Source organism: Stegostoma tigrinum, chromosome 14, assembly GCF_030684315.1.
Source record: "Stegostoma tigrinum isolate sSteTig4 chromosome 14, sSteTig4.hap1, whole genome shotgun sequence".
NCBI lineage: Eukaryota > Metazoa > Chordata > Chondrichthyes > Orectolobiformes > Stegostomatidae > Stegostoma > Stegostoma tigrinum.
The window spans coordinates 25,832,580-25,855,274 of record NC_081367.1 but is presented as its reverse complement, the minus strand read 5'-3'; the positions used below and the strand labels follow the sequence as shown (position 1 = coordinate 25,855,274).

The window sequence follows — 22,695 nt, the reverse complement described above, 5'->3', positions numbered from 1 at the left end:
AGGTTATAAAGTGCTTAACCTGAAGATGAAATGTTGTTCCAGAGATAATGGGAACTGCAGATGCTGGAGATTCCAAGATAATAACCGCCCCAAGAGGATCCCCCTCGTTCTCACACACCACCCTACCAACCTCCGGATACAACGCATTATCCTCCGACACTTCCGCCATTTACAATCCGACCCCACCACCCAAGACATTTTTCCATCCCCTCCCCTGTCTGCTTTCCGGAGAGACCACTCTCTCCGTGACTCCCTTGTTCGCTCCACACTGCCCTCCAACCCCACCACACCCAGCACCTTCCCCTGCAACCGCAGGAAATGCTACACTTGTCCCCACACCTCCTCCCTCACCCCCATCCCAGGCCCCAAGATGACATTCCACATCAAGCAGAGGTTCACCTGCACATCTGCCAATGTGGTATACTGCATCCACTGTACCCGGTGCGGCTTCCTCTACATTGGGGAAACCAAGCGGAGGCTTGGGGACCGCTTTGCAGAACACTTCCACTCAGTTCGCAAAAAACAACTGCACCTCCCAGTCGCAAACCATTTCCACTCCCCCTCCCATTCTCTTGATGACATGTCCATCATGGGCCTCCTGCAGTGCCACAATGATACCACCCGAAGGTTGCAGGAACAGCAACTCATATTCCGCCTGGGAACCCTGCAGCCATATGGTATCAATGTGGACTTCACCAGTTTCAAAATCTCCCCTTCCCCTAATGCATCCCTCAACCAGCCCAGTTCGTCCCCTCCCCCCACTGCACCACACAACCAGCCCAGCTCTTCCCCCCCACCCACTGCATCCCAAAACCAGTCCAACCTGTCTCTGCCTCCCTAACCGGTTCTTCCTCTCACCCATCCCTTCCTCCCACCCCAAGCCGCACCCCCCGCTACCTACTAACCTCATCCCACCTCCTTGACCTGTCCGTCTTCCCTGGACTGACCTATCCCCTCCCTACCTCCCCACCTACACTCTCTCCACCTATCTTCTTTACTCTCCATCTTCGGTCCGCCTCCCCCTCTCTCCCTATTTATTCCAGTTCCCTCCCCCCATCCCCCTCTCTGATGAAGGGTCTAGGCCCGAAACGTCAGCTTTTGTGCTCCTGAGATGCTGCTTGGCCTGCTGTGTTCATCCAGCCTCACATTTTATTATGATGAAATGTTGTTCCTCCAGTTTTACTGAGACTTATGGGAGCACTGCAGCATGCTGAGGACTGACAAGTGAGTGTGCAAGCAGGATGCTGTGTTAATGTGACTGGCTATGGGAAGGTTGGGGAAATGTTTGAATATTGACCGGAGGTGTTCTGCAAAGCAGTCACCCAGTCTGGATCTGGTTTCTCCAATGTAGAGTAGGCCACATTGGGTGTTGCAAATACAGTAGACTAGATTAGAGGAGGTACAGGTGAAATGCTGCTTCACCTGGAAGACTGTTTAGGCTCCTGGATGGTGAGCAGGAAGAGGGTGAAGGGGCAGATGTTGCCCTTTTGAAGTTGCACGGGAAGGTGCCGTGGGAAGGGGGGGTGGTGTTACTGGTGGATGAATGGACTAGGGAGCCCCAGTAGGAACAACCCCTGCAGAATGCAGATGGGGGATGGGGGGACAGATTGTTTGGTGATGGCGTTCTGCTGGAGTTGTTCGAAATGGTGGAGAATGAGTGCAGAGGCTAGTGGGATGAAAAGTGAGAACAAGGGGGACCTGATCACACTGTTGTGAGTGATGGGAAAGGGTAAGGGCAAGAACATGGGGCATATGTCGGATGCAGTTGAGGGTCCCTGTCAACCACAGCGGGTGGGAAACCAGAGTCATTGAAGAAATAAGCCATGTCAGCAGTGCAGTTTTGTAAAGTGGCATCATCCAAATAGATATGACGTAGGTGAAGGAACTTGGAGAATGGGACAGAATCCTTGCAGGATGTGAGGTGTACTGATGATCAGGGTATTGGTGTGATTGTCCAAAACTCCCGGAGGGTAGCAGGGTAGATGCACAAAGTGTTAAGAAGGCTTATGAAATATTTGCCTTTAGTAGCCAAGGCACAGCATACAAGCGAAAGGAGGTAATGCAGGAATGTATAAACAGTGGTTTGGTCACAAATGCAGCACTATCTGCAGTTATGTTTGTCACATTACAGGAAGGACAAGACAGGATGCACAGGAGATTTACGAGGGCTGGAGGGTTGAAGATATGAGGAATGATTGGATAGGCTGGGCTGTTTTCCGTGGTCTCAGCAAAGATCGAGAGGGGACTTAAAAGAAGCATGTAGGATTATTAGGGGTACAGATAGGGTGGACCGGAGGACATTTTTTCCATCAGCTAAGGGGTTAATAAATAGGGTGCACAGATTTAAGGTAAGGTTAAGAAGAGACCTGAACAAAGTTTTTCACTCATAGGTTGGCAGGAGTTTGTTGGTCCTCACTGCCAGAAACAGTTGATGGGTTACAAAATTTCTTAACATTCAAACAGTATTCAAATTTCACTTGTGTTGTAATAATTTCCAAGGCCATGGACTAAATGCTGGAGAATAAGATAAGTGCAGCCAGAGTTTTAATGACTGATGCAGAACATCATGGACCAAATGGCCTCTTCCTGTGCTGCAAACTTCAATGCATCTAAGATATCACACCATCCAGTGAGAATGCTGCAACTAAAAGAAGCATGAAATTCCTATTACCTTTCGTAACATTGTCTGTAGCCAATCACTAATGTACTGCAAATTGTTTTAGAAAAAAAGTTCAGTATTGATATAAGGCAACATGTGACCATTGCTATCCAATAGTGTTATCAGCAATTTTCTATGATATAAAACTTGGCAATGCATCATACATACATCTGCATAAAGTGTAAAATAACCCTCTGATCCATCCTGGCCAGTGATAACACCATGCCGACGATTAATTCCAGCGATGACATTTCCCTGAAACTCATTTGGTGCTACAATCTCCACTGACATAATGGGTTCCAGAATAATCACACTGGTTTTCTCCATTGCTGAAGAATAGAAACAAACAGAAAGCGAGTAATGATTTTACATGTAAGGCCAAATGCAGGGTATTTTGCAACTCGCAACAAATTACATTTTTGCAAAGTACTGGAAGATTCTACTCAAGACACTATCAACATATAACATGTAGCTAAATTAGGAGGGCCAGCTAGTCTTTTTCTGCCCATCAATTTTATATGTTCACACATTCATAATTCATCTTTAATTTCTGATATCTCTACAAAATGTAACTTTAGATATGCTCATAATCCCTTTTATGTTTATATCATTAGCTGATTGGCTGTCTAGAGCAACAAGTATATGCTCACTATTTTACAACCATTTGGCCAAAGGTAAATGCTGAAGAAGTCATGTGTAATCAAGATTTTTGAGCACACGGATTTCCATAAAAAACAGGATCCTACGACAATATTAGATGCCTTTGGCATGTAGCAACACACAATTTTCACAAATACACAATGTTTCTAGATACATATTACAAACATTAAGTTGGACTGAAAATAACATGAAAAACATGTACAAAATAGTAGGTCATAACAAAATGATAGTTGTGATAAAATTACAACTTTCTTGCATAACAATCTTCCATTTTTAAGTGTACATTGTTCTCATTGTGAACATTCATTACAAATATCCAATGTGTTGTTTTGAAGTCATGAGGATGTTTATAGAACATTACAGCACAGTACAGGCCCTTCGGCCCTCAATGTTGTGCCGACCTGTCATACCGATCTCAAGCCCATCTAACCTACACTATTCCATGTACGTCCATATGCTTATCCAATGACACCTTAAATGTACCCAAAGTTGGCGAATCTACTACTGTTGCAGGCAAAGCGTTCCATTCCCTTACTACTCTCTGCGAAAAGAAACTACCTCTGACATCTATCCTATATCTGTCACCCCTCAATTTAAAGCCATGCTCTCTCGTGCTCGCCGTCACCATCCTAGGAGAAAGGCTCTCCCTATCCACTCTATCTAACCCTCTGATTATTTTGTATGTTTCAATTAAGTCACCTCTCAACCTTCTTCTCTCTAACGAAAACAGCCTCAAGTCCCTCAGCCTATCCTCGTAAGACCTTCCCTCCATACCAGGCAACATCTTAGTAAATCTCCTCTGCACCCTTTCCAAAGCTTCCACATCCTTCTTATAAAGCGGTGATTTAGACATAAATACATACATGCAAGATATGAAACTATGCAAAATCAGCTGCTCGTTAAAGGAACCATTTGTATTTTTGTGTCACAGATTAACAGTTCAGAAAAATGTTTTAGCAAATTTGATCAAAGATGGCCAAGTTAAACATTTTTGAAGAAAAAATTTGACTGACTTTTTTTAAAAGATGGATTAGCATTGAGGCAATTTCTTGTTAACATTTTGCATTTCCATCAACTATTACTATGAGCTTTACAAACCTTGTTTGACAGCACCCTCGCCAGCTCTTATGAAAGATATTTCATTGGAATCCACTATATGGTGAGCACCATCTTCCAGTACAAATCGAACTCCAGAAATTTTATGAGCTGTAAGAGGTCCCTTTTCACAAGCTTCAAGAAATCCCTACCAAAGTAATGCATACCATTTTATAAAGACATTTCCAACGTGTTTGTGGTTTAACAATTATAGATTTCACAACACCGATTTGAATAAAAACTGCACATTTAAGCAAGGCACTGAACTGTGAATATTAGCCTTTCTACTCAGATCTGTTATACAAATCGAGAAGGTCCCAATCCATTGTCTGCAATGAAATAAGGAATTTCAGCCAGAAAAAGTATGGCAGCTAGGCAAGTCGCCTCAATGACACATTGTAAAATTAGTAAATGTTAAAAGGTAGGAAGAATAGTTTGGAAAAGAAATTGTACAAAAGCAATTCAACTGAAATATTATAACTAATGCAAGTCCAGATTAAAAAAAAGTCTTATGCCATGATTATTACAAAATAATGATCATCTTCCATCCAACTGTATGTGAAGCTACACATTTCTAAAACATGGATTCACACAGTTCTACACTATTTCTTTAACAATATACAAAAAATTGCATTATACAATCTTTTTAACCATTTGAATCACTTGCAATAGATAAAATACTGCAATAAGTCAAGGGTCAAGATAATGCAACAAATTTTTTAAAAACTCCATGGATTTGGTGATATCATCTCGTGCCCAGATTAGATTACTGCCTTAAATGAGTTTCAAGTCACAGATTTATTTATTTAATATAATTATTTCTTACTTTCTTGGATGAATGAGATTCTAGTAAAATGGCTGTGAGCACACATTCTGGGTTAAGGACGGGCTGATGATGTCAAGCAATGTGCTGGTTTATGGGCACCCATATAACTGAATTACAATGATTTTTAAAATGAAAGGGATTTTTGGGTTAAATGTCGAATAGAAAGGATTTTGCACATTTTATTTCCTGAATTTCATAGAAAATGAAGGATTGCCTGAAAGAAAGGATTACTGAGGAGTCAGATTTTGTTTTCACTTTTAGTTCTTTGAAGATTTGGCTCACTCCATACAGATTAGCTAAAAGGTCATATTCCCTCCAAAATGTGCCATCAACGTAACAATCCTTTGCAGAGTACTAGGGGATCCACCTACATCGGTATGATTTATTTTTTCCAATTACCACAGCAGTCATCTTTGTAATCTGGACAACAATGCAAATTTAATGATAAATGAAAAGCTGCACTTCGTGTTTTCCTTCAAAATTGGCTTGGCAGTGCCCACGTTTATTCTACTCAACATCCTTATAAATGATGTATACATTCCATTAATATGGATGGATTTTACACAATTAAATTAGAAAAGAGGAGGCTGGTCATTGATTGTACATGGGTGGTGCCACCTTATCCCTAAATTACAACTATGCACAGGCATAAATATTGAGGGGAGCTTGTTATTTTGGTTTAATTCAACTAATATTTTTAATATCACAAATTTTATGCATTCTGTACCAGCTTCAGGTATAGCCTCAATTTTGCTAATTTCCTGTGACGTATGATATAATTGACAGCTCTCCTCAATGTCTCATCAGCAAACCTCAAATTTAGTTTTGCAACACTCCCACATGGATAGCAATTATTCCAATTCAATTCCTATTGGCAACATTAGAAATTATAATTAACAATTGAGTCCCACTAAAAGATGAGGTAATATTGCTTGAGGTAAAGCAAGAAAACCTAAAGTCACTTTCAGACAGAGAAAGGGGTCGAGGGAAGGATATATCAGATTCATTACCTTCTCAATGGCTGGTATAAACTGCTTTGGTACATTTGTTCCAATAGTTTTGTCAGCAAATTCTAACTTGGTGTAGTTTTCAGGATCCAGTGGTTCAAGTATACCAATAACTTTGCCATACTGGCCTGCACCACCAGATTGCTTTTTGTGAGTAAATTCAAAGCTGGAAAAATAAATAAACAGATAACTTGAATAACAATTCTGCACATTATCTTTAAAAATAAAGTTATGCTTCTCAATAATGAGGAGACATGAGAAGTTGTTGGCGGATAGGATCAGGGTAAACCCTAAGGCTTTCTATAGGTATGTAAGGAATAAAAGAATGACGAAAGTAAGATTAGGCCCAATCAAGGATAGTAGTGGTAAGTTGTGTGTGGAGTCAGATGAGATGGGGAAGCGCTAAATGAAAATTTTTCAACAGTATTCACTCTAGAAAATGACAATGTTGTCGAGGAGAATACTGAGATACAGGCTACTAGACTAGGTGGGATTGAGGTTCACACGGAAGAGGTATTAGAAATCCTTCAGAAGGTGAAGATAGATAAGTCCCCTGGGCCGGATGGGATTTATCTTCGGATCCTCTGGGAAGCCAGGGAGGAGATTGCCAAGCCTTTGGCATTGATCTTTAACTCGTCATTGTCTACAGGAATAGTGCCAGATGACTGGAGGATAGCAAATGTGGTTCCCCTGTTCAAGAAGGGGAGTAGAGACAACCCTGGTAATTATAGACCAGTGAGCCTTACCTCAGTTGTTGGTAAACTGTTGGAAAAGGTTATAAGGGATAGGATTTATAATCATCTAGAAAAGAATAAATTGATTAGGGATAGTCAGCACGGTTTTGTGAAGGGAAGGTCGTGCCTCACAAACCTTGAGTTCTTTGAGAAGGTGACCAAACAGGTAGATGAGAGTAAACTGGTTGATGTGGTGTATATGATTTCAGCAAGGCGTTCGATAAGGTTCCCCACAATAGGCTATTATACAAAATGCGGAGGAATGGAATTGTGGGAGATATAGCAGTTTGGATCGGAAATTGGCTTGCTGAAAGAAGACAGAGGGTGGTAGTTGATGGGAAATGTTCATCCTGGAGACCAGTTACTAGTGGTGTACCGCAAGGGTCGGTGTTGGGTCTGCTGCTGTTTGTCATTTTTATAAATGACCTGGATGAGGGTGTAGAAGGATGGGTTAGTAAATTTGCAGACGACACTAAGGTCGGTGGAGTTGTGGATAGTGACGAAGGATGCTGTAGGTTGCAGAGAGACATAGATAAGCTGCAGAGCTGGGCTGAGAGGTGGCAAATGGAGTTCAAGTGTGAGGTGATGCACTTTGGTAGGAGTAACCGGAAGGCAAAGTACAGGGCTAATGGTAAGATTCTTAGCAGTGTAGATGAGCAGAGAGATCTCGGTGTCCATGTACACAGATCCTTGAAAGTTGCCACCCAGGTTGACAGGGCTGTTAAGAAGGCACACAGTGTTTTAGCTTTTATTAATAGAGGGGTCGAGTTCCGGAACCAAGAGGTTATGGTGAAGCTGTACAAAACTCTGGTGCAGCCGCACTTGGAGTATTGTGTACAGTTCTGGTCACCACATTATAAGATGGATGTGGAAGCTTTGAAAAGGGTGCAGAGGAGATTTACTAGGATGTTGCCTGGTATGGGGGGAAGGTCTTACGAGGAAAGGCTGAGGGACTTGAGGCTGTTTTCATTAGAGAGAAGAAGGTTGAGAGGTGACTTAATTGAAACATATAAAATAATCAGAGGGTTAGATAGGGTGGATAGGGAAAGCCTTTTTCCTAGGATGGTGACGGCAAGCACAAGGGGGCACAGCTTTAAATTGAGGGGTGAAAGATATAGGACAGATGTCAGAGGTAGTTTCTTTACTCAGAGAGTAGTAAGGGAATGGAACGCTTTGCCTGCAACGGTAGTAGATTAGCCAACTTTAGGTACATTTAAGTCGTCATTGGATAAGTATATGGACGTACATGGAATAGTGTAGGTTAGATGGGCTTAAGATCGGTATGACAGGTCGGCACAACATTGAAGGCCAAAGGGCCTGTACTGTGTTGTAATGTTCTATGTTCTTTAAAACACATGGTTAGGTTATCCAATCTGAGATAAGTGTAAGTACAAGATATCTTTCTGATGTGATGTCATACAGCAACAACATTTGAGCTTTAGATAGAAGGACATTTGATTATTTTTAACCTGCAAACCAGGTCCTGAGTCTGAGAGAGCACGATATTTCCCTTACCGCCAAGGTGGCAAATCCTCGAAAAAAAATGCAGTATCTCCACATGTAGGAGTCTCCAGCTCAAAGCCACTCAAAGTTTAAAAAAAAAGCATCCATGAAGGAGAACCTTTTGAGCATCTCCAACTCTCCAAAATGAGGACAAGCACAAAGAACAGAAAAAGTGTGCAGAAATCTGAGCATCCTACATACCTGCTTCGACATACACCACCTGTGGCAGCATTTGTGGATCCAGTAATGTGCTATTTAATCACCTCAGGATTCTCAACACTGGAATGGAACTATCCTCAATCTTAGGTACTGCCTAAGGAAAACTCTCCGGCAGTTAAAACAAGTAAAGTGCAGATGGTTTTTGGAACCTCCAGGCAGACGTCCTCCCAGAATGCACTGTAGCCTTGATGGTATACTCTTGCTGTAAATCTAACTATTCCACAGAGCTGTGACACATTATTTACAATGGCATGCACAAAATGTAGGTGTCATAAGGAATAGAAAATGATTACTTGGCTGCTCGAAACTGCAACACCACCAATCAAGAAGATCACAGCTGATTCAACTGTGGCCTAAACTGCCCTTAGCTCCCTATCACCCATAAATCTTGGGTCCCTTGCTGGTACTGTGCCCCTGCAAGGAAAAATACTGGCAAGTATCCACCTGTTAAGTTGTATCAAAATCTTATATGTTTCATTAAGATCACCTCCCATTCTTTGAAATGGAGTACAACCTAACCTGCTCAACCTATCCTCATAAGATAACCCCAACATAATATTTTATAGTAAAGTCACTGTGGAGAACAGTGGCATGCCAGATACAGTCTTGACATTGTTTTACGATCAAAACCTTTTCTACAGCCAAAAACGTAGCAAACAACATCTCTTCTGGGGTGATCAGCCTAAAAACAGGCTACGTTGCACTGCATGTATGAATCAATAATGAACTTCAACAGAGTTTTGTATCTGAAAAAACAAAAACTATTGGCCCGATTTTCTTGTCTTAATTTTGCACAAGCCAATGGAATTTGATAGTTTGACACTGGATGAAGAGGTTTGAGTAATGAGTACAATTTCTGGCACTCTTTTTACTATCAGCTACAAACAGTAAAAGGAAAGGTAACTACTTGTTGATCCTTGGGGAAAATGCTATGAGAATATCAGATACTTTTTTTTGTAAATCAGGGCTTCCGAAACTGGTGCTCAGGATTCCAAGTGGGGTCTCACACACTCTGAGGCAACAATTGCTGCTGTGGAACTCTGACACTGTACAGCTATGCTCCCAATCTAACAGTTGTCATTCAAGGGTCATGACAATTTTTGAGCCCAGAAATGGGGTCCGAAGAAATAGGATGGAAAGCACTACTGCAAATTATCATCAACAAATGACTTAGCATGGATGGTTTAACATCAAGCAGACTATTTTCCATCCATGGGAACTGCACACACTCCAACAATTTCCAAATTGTTGTGACAGAAACAATTTTTGGCAATTTCCGTTTTAAAGTGAATGTGGTTGAGGTACTATTATGCAGTTCTCTTACTGGCTGAATGGATAAAGCCAACTTCCAGTCCAGTAAACTTTGAGGCCAATCATAGTGAAATAAGCTGGATTCATACAACACAGGTAGTTAATTCTATAAAGTGCTTGAGATTGAGCAGTTGTTTGGAACATAACTCAGCAAGAATCAGTGACTTGAAGAGAAGGATGAAATATTATCAAAAGGCAGATTTCAATCATTGTAACTGAGTTATGCTTTGCAAAGTTGTTGTCTTCATTTCACTTGCTTGCTAACCTGCTGCTCTTTCCTCAGCTAAGACCATGCCCAACACACCATGCAAACCAAGTAAAGAACGGGACAAAAGAACGGTAAATTGCTGAAGAGGAAAACAACTGAAAATGTGGCTCTCCCTTATATTGTGGCTGATTTACAATCCAGGTTAATACAAAATCTGGAAATGCTCATTATGAAGTAAACCAATCAGTCACTAAAATAAGTCCTAGACAAGATTTTCCCACTTCCTTCTCAGCAATGCAACTGGCTCAGCTAAGCAAATATCTGCAAAAAAAAGCTCCAATGTGATAAATCAAATTCAGAACTCCAAATCAAAAGCATAGTGCATGTCCACTGGCAAACTCACATGCTAACACAGGGCTCATATTTTCTACTTCGAACCTCAGAGCTCCAGTCCAACAATTTACCTTCTGAATCTTAACATAAGTTAATTTCTATACATTTTTATTTTTTAGCTGATCAACAATTGAAAGACTTTCTAACAAATTGTACAATAATCAACTGCAAATGTCTAAGTCAATATTGAGAGATTAAATAAAACTTAATTCATCAATGGGGGTACCTATCAAAATATTGTAGTACAACATGCTGTGAATAACCCCTCAAAAATACAGTCAGTAGTTTAACTGATTCATACAAAACTGAGCCTTCCCAGAAATTATAGGTTGAAGATTACTTATGACTATTGCAAATTATCTATTTACCTCAATTTCTGACTAATTCTACACTGTTTTGAATTAATAAATTTAAAAAATGATTCCCATTCCTACAAAACAGAAATTCTCGATAGACACATGTAAACTTCATCAATTTCTTTAAATAGTAGCTAAACTCCCAAGATTTGTGACAAGAATTTTAAAATGGCCCTCCTTACTCACAACATTGATTCATTCACCCTTTGTCATATATGCTCAAACTAAATTACAACTGGTATGCTTATTTTGTAATTAATAACCTAAAGGCTATGAACATTAACATGATCACAAAATTATGCTCCGTCCATTCACTTCTCATAAATGTGGAAAAGCACTCCAAACATATAGATGCTTAAAATGAGTTTCAGCTCAAGTTCAAAGACAGGAGGAAATTAATTTTTAGTTAAAAGCAAGATGAACAGAATTAAGTCAGCAGAACATTCCAGAGTCTATTAGTCACAATAAACGAAGTCCAGATTAAAGGCAAAAGTACAAGCATGTTGGAAGCAGACATTGCAAACTGTAACAAAGTCCATGACACATTAGTATTTATTACTCAAATATATAACCACTAAGGTTGTGACTGCACTGTCATCCTGACACACCTGTTGAAACTGTATTGTCCACCAGCAAGGGCTGACTTTAGTTTACAATCGGGCTAGCTCAAAAATGTACCTAGTCCTATCTTTCATCATTGGTGTTTTACCATCGTTGTATGGAATGCCGAAAATAACAAATCATTTCAACCTTCCAATTACTGCTCTCGAAATTCCTGCAGAAACCCGTCTTGCTCAACAAGCTGCAAGTGTGGCTATCCACTATTTAAACTATCGCCACGGATCCCCAACCAGAGTTTACGAACTACATAAGCTAAAGAAAGCCTACATTGAGGTAAGATTCTTTTAAAACAAACAGAAACAGTACAATTAACAGAAATTTAACTCACTTGCTTTCTGAACTAATTGTAACAGATCTTGTGGTGTTCTTAATACTTTTTTTGTCTTTTTCACAAAATATGTTCTGGTTAAAGCTCAGAGCTAGAATTAAAATGCAGAGCACATGAACAGGGAAATGGCAGATGCCTTTGTTTATAGGAAAGTTGCTGAATTGGAACCTGCGTGCAAGAAAGCTAGACACATTCGTGTTAATAATGTACAAACTCAGGAGAAGGCCTTTCCTAATTTCAATAGTAAATTCTGAGCACAAGGAGCTAACAATATGATCACTAGGTTGGATCAGTGACTTTAGCTTATGCAATTTGCTGTTAATATTAAATTCCACAATTTCACTAAGTTTATAAAGGATATAATGGATTTACAGCAATACATTGCTTTCAAATTTCAATGGTTTCAGTTTATTCCATTCTAAAACAATAAATACAAAATAATTTTCACAAGAATCTAGGCTTATATGAAGAAATTTCCGGATACAAGTAACTGAGGAAAACCCAAAGCTCCTCAATTCTGCAAAAATCACAGCAGGTTGGGCTAGGCTATTTAACTGTACTCAAGAAAATTGCATTCTAATCCATGCACTTAGCATCTAATAACTTTTTCACATTTGTAACCCGTCAGCGCCTGTTTTAAGTTCTTTATGTTCTTAAGCTGTCTTAGAAATCTAAACAATGAAATCGAATGTTCCAGCTCGAACGTTGCCCAAATTTAACTTAACATTTTCAGCAAGACTTGAAGAAGCAAATTAATTGTCATTCACATAAGCGAATAGAGCCAAGAAACTGAATAAATTTTTAATTTACATTAATTTATTGAATGTGCTCTTCATTGACAAGAACTACGATTTATCATCTGTTGCCCTTGAGGTTCACGCTGCACAACCTCCTTAACGTGTACAGACTGCATGGTCAAAGTAATCATTCAGTTCCAGGATCTTAATCCAGTGACAATGAAGAAACAGCAGATACTGCGGGACTTGGACTGGTAGGCAAGTCTGGAGATAATGGCGCTTCTATGTACCCATGAGTATTTCCTAGGCGGTAGAGCTTGTGATTTTGATTATTTCAAGAGGGCCCATTAGCTTTTAAAAATAAATTCAAACTCCCTGGTAATATGTGAAAGGCCTTTGGCAAAAAGATTGAAGCAGAAACTTAGGAGATTAGGTCCTGGGAACTTGTTTGCCTTTCATTCTAATAGTTCGCTCAGTATTTTTTGCCAAGGGGTGATGACTGTTCCTCCTTCCTATAACCTCTGTATTGCCTATTCCAGGAGGGAGTGGTTTCACAGTCCTCCACCTTGAAAAGTGAAGCAAAATACTGTTTGAATGTTGCTGCTGTGTTCCCCATTATTAATTTCCCAGTTGTGTCCTCTTAAGGGACCGACATTAACTAATAGGTGAAGAACTCCAATTTTGCCATCAGTGTGACGCATGTCAGTGTTATCTGCCTAGTTTCGTATTTTTAGAGGAGACAGTTGGTAGTCCTCTTGAAATAGAGACTCAGGGCTTCTCAAATGGCACATAAATCTTTTCAGAGGCATTTCTACTGTGGAATACTAGACTGTGTAAGCATGTTTGCCATTTCCTTTAAAATGAAAATGTTGCCACTTTAAACACTTATGGCATATTACGAACTCATTTTTAGCAGCAAGCTTTCAGTTTAGTTGAGAAGTGAAAAACGGAGTAAAAAGATTTTCTTGTAAATTGAAATGATTAATTTATCTTGCAGTCGTTGCTCATTATCCATTGCTAGATTCTCATATTAAACTTAATGACTGATGATTTTCTTGCACTTGGTCATTTCTGTTACCTACTATTTGAAAACAAGATTTCAAGCTTGTCTGATTTTAATTGCTCCACTGTTTGAGACTGTGCCTCCAGCTGCTCAAGCTCTTAAACTCCCTTTCTAAAGGACTCTAAATTTCTTAGAGATGCTGCTTAAAATCTAAGTGTTTTTGCATCAATTCCAATATCCAATCTCAGTGTCAAACTTTGCTCTATAATGGTCCTGTCAAACACCTTGGGATGTTTACTGGATTGGGCTATACAAGACACGTTATAGAGATTTCTTCTGAGTGCTTTTTTTGAGAATCTTAAATGCTAGAACTTACAGAGAATTTAAGTTGATTATCTTCCTATTTCAGCCGAAGTGGGTTAATGACAAATTTAAAACTTCAATCGGTAGATCATATTACAAGATGTATGGTATTATAAACCATGAAAGGAAAAGCTAGATTGCATTGATGTAATCTGAACTCACTGGTGTTGTACATTATTTCTAATATTTAATTCACGCTCATGGAGAAAGTTGTTTCTGAACAATCATTTCCAGTTGCCTTTAATATGTACCACAATGGACAACATGTTAATGGTAAGCCACCACAATAAAATCATGCAGGAATTTCAAGTGGAGAGCAATAATTCATAATGAATTTTATTTCTCCAATTGTTAAAGGACTATGTTCCCTACACACCAACAGGATCTAAACCTATGCATTCTGATTTTTGCGCAAACTGATACGTGCTCACAAATACATTGTCTAATGTACACTGAATTGTATATGCTATTGTTTGCAATTAAAACTGATTCAACGTAAACCCATCTTGATTTTTTTTAAAATCCAGACAATTTTGAACATGGGACACAAGTACCACTTAAAATTTGAAGTAAAATATCAAGAAAGCTCTTCAAATGTAAGTAGAATACTAATAGCATAGTTTTGCCCTTCTTCCAACTTTCACTATCAATGTGACCCACACAAGCTTTAAAAAATATTTTCATTATATGCTTTTGGCATTAGGATTAAGTAACCGAGGCTTAGTATCTTTCACTGTCGACTTAAACAGAAGGAGCCAAACTAGATGAGTGGCTCTTTTTGCCCATGATGCAACGAATACAATTGCTAATAGTACTACTAAAAGAACTAAATGATTATTATAACAATTGCTTCTCACCACAGGTTACTGCCAATTGTGCAGCTAATGTACTCTTCCATAAGAAAATGAATTCAGACACAGCTTTAAAGTGCAATCTGAAAGATATGAAAGGCAGCTTTGAAAAAGATTACAAATTTTACTTCAATTTTCAAAATCTGAAGCATCCTGTGGTAGGCTCCAATATCCCAGGTATGAAGTTTCAGTCACCCTTGTCATATAACTGTTTAATTAGTCGATTTTTAGAATGAGAAAATATTCAAGAATATTTAACTCTATTTGTAAATTTTATATGTTACAAAGCTTTAATTTTCTCCCGAATATTAGATAATTACGGATTTATAAATCCTAATATGATGCCAATCTGGCTTCTAGCAAAAGTTAGTGCCAGTTACATCATCTGGGAAAAATCCACTGAAGTCATGAAGTATAACATGGTTCAAATACAGAAAGTTAACCAACAGGTAAGAAATTGAAATAATTATGTTAATGTTGAACATCAGTATTGTGGCATTTTCATCCATGGTTTAATTAACTCAATGGTCTTTTTTCCCCAGATAAGGAGAGACAAATTTCTTCAATTTATTTATACAATTCTTCTCCATGAGTTGCCAACCCAAGTAAGTCAATCAATACTAAAAAACTAATTGCTACAGACAACTGAAATCCCTTACCTAATGATCACTGCCTGCATAATAATTTCTTGGTAAATAATGTTATTTTGTGTGCCCTCAACAGGAAACTGTCACTTGTTCCATGTGGGTGAAATGGCACCCCAAAAGATCTGTGACCGTGAAATACTTCTGCTTGCCACCTCTATCTGAAAATTATTTTATCACATTGGAATCAGAGAGATTTGAAGCATCTGGATTGGAAGGATTTGAAGGGTCGGGACTGAAAAGGCCTGAAGAGTTGGGATTGGGAAGATTCGAAGGGTCGGGATCGGGAAGATTCGAAGGGTCGGGATCAGGAAGATTCGAAGGGTCGGGATCGGGAAGATTCGAAGGGTCGGGATCGGGAAGATTCGAAGGGTCGGGATCAGAAAGATTCGAAGGGTCGGGATCAGAAAGATTCGAAGGGTCGGGATCAGAAAGATTCGAAGGGTCAGGATCAGAAAGGTTTGAAGGGTCAGCAATGGAAGGTTTTCTCATAAACTGAGTGCAAACCACTCACAGCACAAGTCACATTTACCTAAAGCGATTATTTTCATTGCACTTGTAGCATTACTTATGACGAAAGCGTATATTACTAACATTACATCGGAACTAATTTAACTGATATTTATAACCACCAATGAGTGTAACACTGCTGCTCAAATGTTGTCTTCAGATTACATTTTCTATTACTGCTATAAAAATAGCATATTTAAACAGTACAGGATAAGAAGCTGTGGTCAAGATTGTGTGTTAACTTAATAGCAGTTTAATAAAACCACTGTTATTCTCATTAGTAGAAGATGCACTTATATCTAGTAATTCAAGCATGGTCAATGAAAAACACCGAACCAATTTATAAAATTATACACAAACTAGAAGCTTGAATTGTCTAACTTTGAGAAGTTCTACCATCATAATTTGTAAATGATTTGAAGATGAATTATTTTTAATGAGTCAAGATATCAAAAACGACAATGCTGAACTGACCCATTTGAAAACTTTCTTCCATTCGATAATCACATGGTTCCTCCTAATTTTTGATTCCTTAATTTATGAAAAGTAGAAAGAAATAGACCAGATAATAACACAACAGAAAATAATCTCCAAGCTTTTCCCCGCGAGTGACCGTACCCAAGAGACAGTCAAAGTCACTGCTTAAGAGATTTAACAATCTTCAAATATCAATTTATAAATTGGAACAGTGTCAGGACTTTATTTACACATAAGGCTGGGAAAGCCATAAGAGCTTGAAGGGAAGGTTTGCAATTGAATCAACAGCTTCAAATAGTGCAACGTGAATGTTGCAAATCCACCAGCAATAGTTCTTCTCAGGACACAGGTTAAATGCGTCGGTGTTAAAATGCATAATGCCACTGCAGTGCCACAGAACTGAATCTTTTCCAAAGTAGATGTCATTGAGATTGTTAATCAGCATATTTGCCAGCATCAAGGTCCGCTCTTTAACGCCAACTGAACAAATCAGTACTACAATTCCAGACAATGTACCTTAGAACGCCTTAGAAGAAGTGCAGCACAGATTCGCTAAAATGTTATCAGTACACTAAGATTAGGTGAACAAATTACACAAACGTATTCCTGGAAGACAGAATGTTGAGGAGTAATTTGAATGAGGTTGCCTAGATTTTAAAAGCATTTCATTGGATTGATAGAAATGTTTTCTGTCTGTGAGTGAGTCTAGCAAGGGAAAATATCCTTAAAATCAGAACAAGGTTATTCAAGACAGAAGTCAGTCAATTTTCATTATGAAAAGGGTAATAAAAGTGTAGAGAACTCTCATGCAAATCAGTGGATGCAAGCTCAATTAACAATTTTAAATCTGAGATCAACCGACTGTTGTTAGCCAAAGATACTAAATGATTGAAGCCAAGGATCGAGTTGGAATACACTTAAAAGTGGAAAAAGTGGCCTAATGGACTGAATGCACTTGTTATGTTGTTCAACATTTCAGTGCCCCAGGAAAGTTAGGGAAGATATAGATTATAAAATGCAAAACTTCTCTCAGTGAATAAGTATTGCAAGTAATAATACTAAGTACTGAATGCAAAACTCAGGCAAGATGCAGTAAATAATCTCTTGAACTTCAGTTAAACCAACATTGTAATGCAATTTTAAGTTACAAAGTAGTTAATGAAAACTAAATCTAATAAAGTGATAGTTATGTACTACTTACGGAACATAGGTAGAGATGGTTTCTCTGAAGGCAACTTTAGGCTTTCCCATTACACAGGGACAATTGTATTCTCTCTCTAGCCTCTAAATATAGAGCAGAAGATAAAATAATTAAAATACTATTTATGGATTCATTCAAAGCAATTCAAAGGGACCACCATAAGTAAAGAACCACCATAAATACTTGCTGGCCTAATTTACACTGGTGTTGTAGCTCTGATTTTGGGAGATTGGTGCTCATAAATTGGTTCCTGGCACTTACATGACTTCTGTTACAATATTTATTCTGGAGATAGTCTCAACAGCTCAATTTTGATTTAACTTATCAAATTATATGCATCGTTATAAGTATTTTAATTTTTTTATTGATTTGACGGAACAAGGCTACGAGAAAGGTAAGTCATTGAAATAAACCAAAACCCATCAATATATTTTGTAAGAGTTTCAGTGTGGCTGCAGGTCTTAATTTACACACTGCCACTTCTTATTATTAAATAGCCTTTCTATAACAGTATTTGATCTTTTGTCTGTTCTGTCATGCTACTTACATCAAAATTTAGGCATTACAAAGTGATGTTTCTAAGTAATTTAACATAGGACTAGCTCTGAGTGTACTCATGCAAGCATTGACCAGTTTGGATGTTAAGTATTAATTAAAGTATTAGTTACTCTACTAATGGAGAGATGATAAGGCAGCACAGCTGATTACTTTTCTGGTGCAACAAAAATATATTTGTAGTTAAGTGCCTTAACTTTCATTCTGTACTTGCTGTCTAGAAGACAAAATAGCTGAAGTATTTATACCTGAACCTGTATGACTCAAGTGTTTTCAGTACATTTCATTCAGATTATGAGGTTTAACTCGAAATTTCACTATCCACTTTCCTCTCTCCCAGGGACTCAGACTTGCTGGCACACCTTGACCAATCTTGCTCCCACCTTAAAACTCTAGCCAGTTTTTCCATTCTTGTCTTTGAAATGAACTGAAAATGTTAGTATAATGATTTTACAATTATGGAAGTTGCATTTGTTTGTTTTATACTCAGACTGGTTTGGTGCAAGAGAAATTATACCAGTCCGTAAAGTACACAATATTATCATGCAAGTATAATTAATGCAGTGGATATTAAAATCTCCCCATCACTATTCCAATATCAACTACCTTAAAAAAATGTAGGATTTTATATTATATTGGTAGTGATAACACAAATGTGAATGACAGCATTTAGATGTCCACTTAACTGAATAATACTAGAGCACTTTAGGACAAAAAGCTAAGCAACGCTCCAATTGCAATCAAACTAGCAGGTGTATCAAGTTTTAAATAGAATTTTAAGGCCACAGAATATAAGCCATTCATGATAAAAACTTAAGAACTAGGAGCAGGAGTAGGTGTTTCAGCCCATTGAGCCTATTCCACCATTCAATACAATCATGACTGATTTCTTCTAGGCCTCAACTCCACTTTCTTGCCTATTCCCCTTTAATTCATTACTAATTAAAAATCTCCCTATCTTCTTCTTAAATGATACAGCAGCCTTCAGTTGTTAGGAATACTGTGCAAAAAAGGTAGCTTCAATCTATAGTATTCCTTGAACAAATTACCCGAATTCAATTAATTCTCGTGTTGAGAGAACCACTCAAATGGCACAATAAAACAGTTGTGCTCAATCTCAAAGTACTGTGGACATTCGAAATGCATTCAGTTAGAACCCCAACTTTCACAAAACAACTAATGAAGTATACCAAAATTAAAAGCTTGTAAGTTACAAATACCTGTGCATATATTTCCAAGTGTAATTCTCCCATTCCAGATACAATTGTTTCTCTGCTGTCAGGGTCATAAGTAACTCTAAAAGTGGGATCCTCTCGTGTAAATCTGCCAATTCCTTTGGAAAATTTATCTAAATCATTCTGAAACAGAATATAATTCACTTCATAATTTTTTATTGTCTCAGTGATTTTCTTTTTGTTAAAAAAATGCATTTGTAGTTTCAATATAGCTACAAAACCTGGAAAAGGAAAATTAGATCCTTCTATTCCTGAACAACGATGAAAAATTTATATTCAGTTGCAGCAAGATACTGAGGCTTTGAGAGTTTTGGAAGCTTCTAACCTCAGAAAAGTATCTAGGCATTTTCTTACTTTCACAGGACAAAGAGTACATTCAATACTAATTGTAATGATCTTTCTTGATACTAAACACATTTGACAGATTTTAAATAATTGAAATAACTATATTTTATTGATACCCACAACAGCTGGTTCCAAAATTGCTCGAGTACTTCAAATTAAATCATTATTTCATTTACTTAAAAAAGTCACAAATTCACATTTAAATTCTTGACTTTTCACATCGCAGGTCTAATTTCACAATACTTTAGCACTTGTATTTGATTTCAAGCTCTTAAAACTTCTCAACCGAGTACAATTTCTACATTTTTCAATTTATTTCTGCCACATGTGACCCTCAATTTAAAGTATGCAACTACCCCTGTAAAAAAAAGCATGCTTCAATAAAAGTACAGCAAGAAAATAAAATTCTGCTTTCATTCAGAATCAGAGTATAAACATTCTTTGCAAGGCAGAGGCTGAACCCTGAATTGCCAATTTACATCAAGTATATTCTATATAAAAAAATCAAAGGCACAAAATCTAAATAGCACAATTCCCTTCTCCCAATTTTACAAACCTTGTTGACAGGTTTTATTGCCACCGATATTACAGGTTCAGGGACATGAATAGACTCCTGTATAATAATTAAAAACAGAATAATTACTATTAATATAAACCATTTCAGGTGTCAGATTCTGAGAGTTCTGTGTTATTCAATTATACTACTTTACTGAATCATTTAATGCTGTATTGCTCATAGAGAGTTAACATTTTAAACTGCCATGACTTAAAAATATCAAACTTTGTTTTACACCCACTGATCATTAGTGAACCCTTCCCAATGCCATACAGTCTTCAAGCTCACAAGAATATTAAATCCACGGTGCAATACAGTACTGGGTTCACTTGTTAATAAAAGTAATCTTGTTCAACTTCTCTACATTGGGCTATCCTATTAGAAAATTGTGGGTGACAATAACTATATTTATTTTCTTTTTGTTACCATATTTTGTTGTAATCTGGGAATTTTTCCAAATTAGTTCATGATAGGTAGAAATTTCAACCAAATGTATGTAAATTGTTTGATGCTAAAACTATCACAAATTAACATTTCTGTAATGTAAATTCTTTCAAATTTCCCCAAATGAAGCTTTTAATTGAAACAGAATTAATGAGCTCTGACTCACTAGTCAATGAACAAGTAACAAAGACACTCACTAAAGTCATACCTTTGTCACAATATGTTACCTCTACATTATTACAAATATGTAGTTCTTCCTTGAGATTTTCCCTTCCCACTTGATGCTCTGTAACTACAAAGCTGAAAAGAGAAATCTTATTTAGCACTTCTACCTCACTAAGTAAATTTCAGGCCAATGTGCAACCAATAACCAGCTCAAACATAGGAGCAGAAGTAAGCCATTTACGTCTTTGGATCTGTACCACTATTCAATGAAATTATGGCTGACCTGTGGCCTAATTCCATATACCTGCTTTTGGCCTACATCCCTTAATACTTTTAACAAAAATTTATCCATATCAGAATATTAACAACGAATCAAGCATTAACTGTTGTTTGTGGAAATTTGAAATTCCCTCCACTCTTTGTGTGTCGAAGTGCTTTCTTACATCTCTCTTGAATAGTCTCACCCTAATTTTTAGACTATGCTCATTAGTTCTAGAATCTCAGTAGAAATAATTTATTTTCATCTGTCCTGTATTTTCCTGTTAATATCTTGAAGGCCTCAATCAGGTAACTCCTTAACCTTCTAAGTTCTAAAAAAAAGGTTTAATTTGTATAATCAACCGTCACAACACAACTCCCAAAGTCCAGGTCTCATTCTTGCAAAACTACATTATACTCCCTCCAAGGCCAACTTATCTTTCCTAAAGGGTTATGTAATGTTCACAGTACTCCAGGTGGGATCTAACCAGGGTTTTGTCTAGCTGCAGCATAACTTCTGTCCTAATACTCCAGCCCTCTAGATATAAAGATATATTCCAGACATATTCCATTAGCCTTCTCAATTATTTTCTTCACCTGCTTGTGGCATTTGAAATACCAATGCATCTGAAAATACTGCTCTTATTTTGACAGCTATGACAAATTGTGCCACAATAATAACAATTCACAACATTCTAAATCAATCAGCCTACAACATTTCAAAGAGTTCCCCTCTTTCCCAACATTAGTGGATAGATCTGTTAAAAATTCCAGGATTCCAATTTCTATCTTTGCTAAAATCTAGTCAGGTCTTCTTTTGACATTACTCCATCTACCATATTCTGTTGAAATCTGTCCATTCGTTTTTGAAACGTATTATTTCCAGACAAACAGAACGATACAAGCAGAAACATTACTTCCATTAATATTAATTGTGTAAGTAATAAAGTTTTCATACTAAACTGGGAATAAGTTTGTGAAAAAAAACTGACATGGGATGAAAGTCTGCACCTAAACCATTTCGGGAACAAAGGCAAATTATATGGTTAACCAAGTTAACTGCTGGAAAGCACTTAAACTGGATATGGTAGGTGCAAGAAGGGAACCTGCCCAGAAAGGATTATATAAGGCATAATGTCATTAAACAAATGAGTGGTTAAGAAAGCCTACTCCACAAACACACCAGGCAAATGTGAATTCCGGCAGATATGAAGGGACGAAACTCTACCATAAGGTGCTTAGATGTGAATTCTAATACGTTAGTAACGAAAGGTCTGTCGCAGAAAATCAAAGACCCATAAACAGAGCAAATAAGGTTGAAATTGAGCATCGATAGAAAACTGAAAATACTACTTTAAGTATTCACAAAGAAAGACAACATGTGCAACTTATCCCCTGCAAAATTAGGTCAATATGAAGAAGGTAAGTTCT

At 37.8% G+C, this 22,695-nt stretch overlaps 2 protein-coding genes across 2 annotated transcripts in view; one reads left to right on the top strand and one right to left on the bottom strand.

Annotated features, from left to right (window-relative positions):
- The window catches only part of gfm1 (G elongation factor, mitochondrial 1), a 43,095-nt gene that overhangs the window by 2,553 nt on the left and 17,847 nt on the right, over positions 1 to 22,695 (bottom strand). The window contains exons 11-16 of the mRNA XM_048541790.2: positions 20,398 to 20,454; positions 19,482 to 19,619; positions 17,707 to 17,789; positions 6,251 to 6,413; positions 4,418 to 4,562; positions 2,828 to 2,988 (exon numbers count right to left, since the gene is read on the bottom strand). Of these exons, the coding sequence (XP_048397747.2) occupies positions 2,828 to 2,988; positions 4,418 to 4,562; positions 6,251 to 6,413; positions 17,707 to 17,789; positions 19,482 to 19,619; positions 20,398 to 20,454 (747 nt within the window). The remainder of the gene's footprint in view (positions 1 to 2,827; positions 2,989 to 4,417; positions 4,563 to 6,250; positions 6,414 to 17,706; positions 17,790 to 19,481; positions 19,620 to 20,397; positions 20,455 to 22,695) is intronic.
- Positions 11,480 to 16,305, top strand: lxn (latexin). Its single transcript, XM_048541793.1, has 6 exons — positions 11,480 to 11,865; positions 14,551 to 14,619; positions 14,886 to 15,051; positions 15,187 to 15,323; positions 15,417 to 15,479; positions 15,598 to 16,305. Exons 1-6 carry the CDS (start codon positions 11,644 to 11,646, stop codon positions 16,015 to 16,017), a joined length of 1,077 nt encoding a protein of 358 aa, XP_048397750.1. The 5' UTR covers positions 11,480 to 11,643; the 3' UTR covers positions 16,018 to 16,305.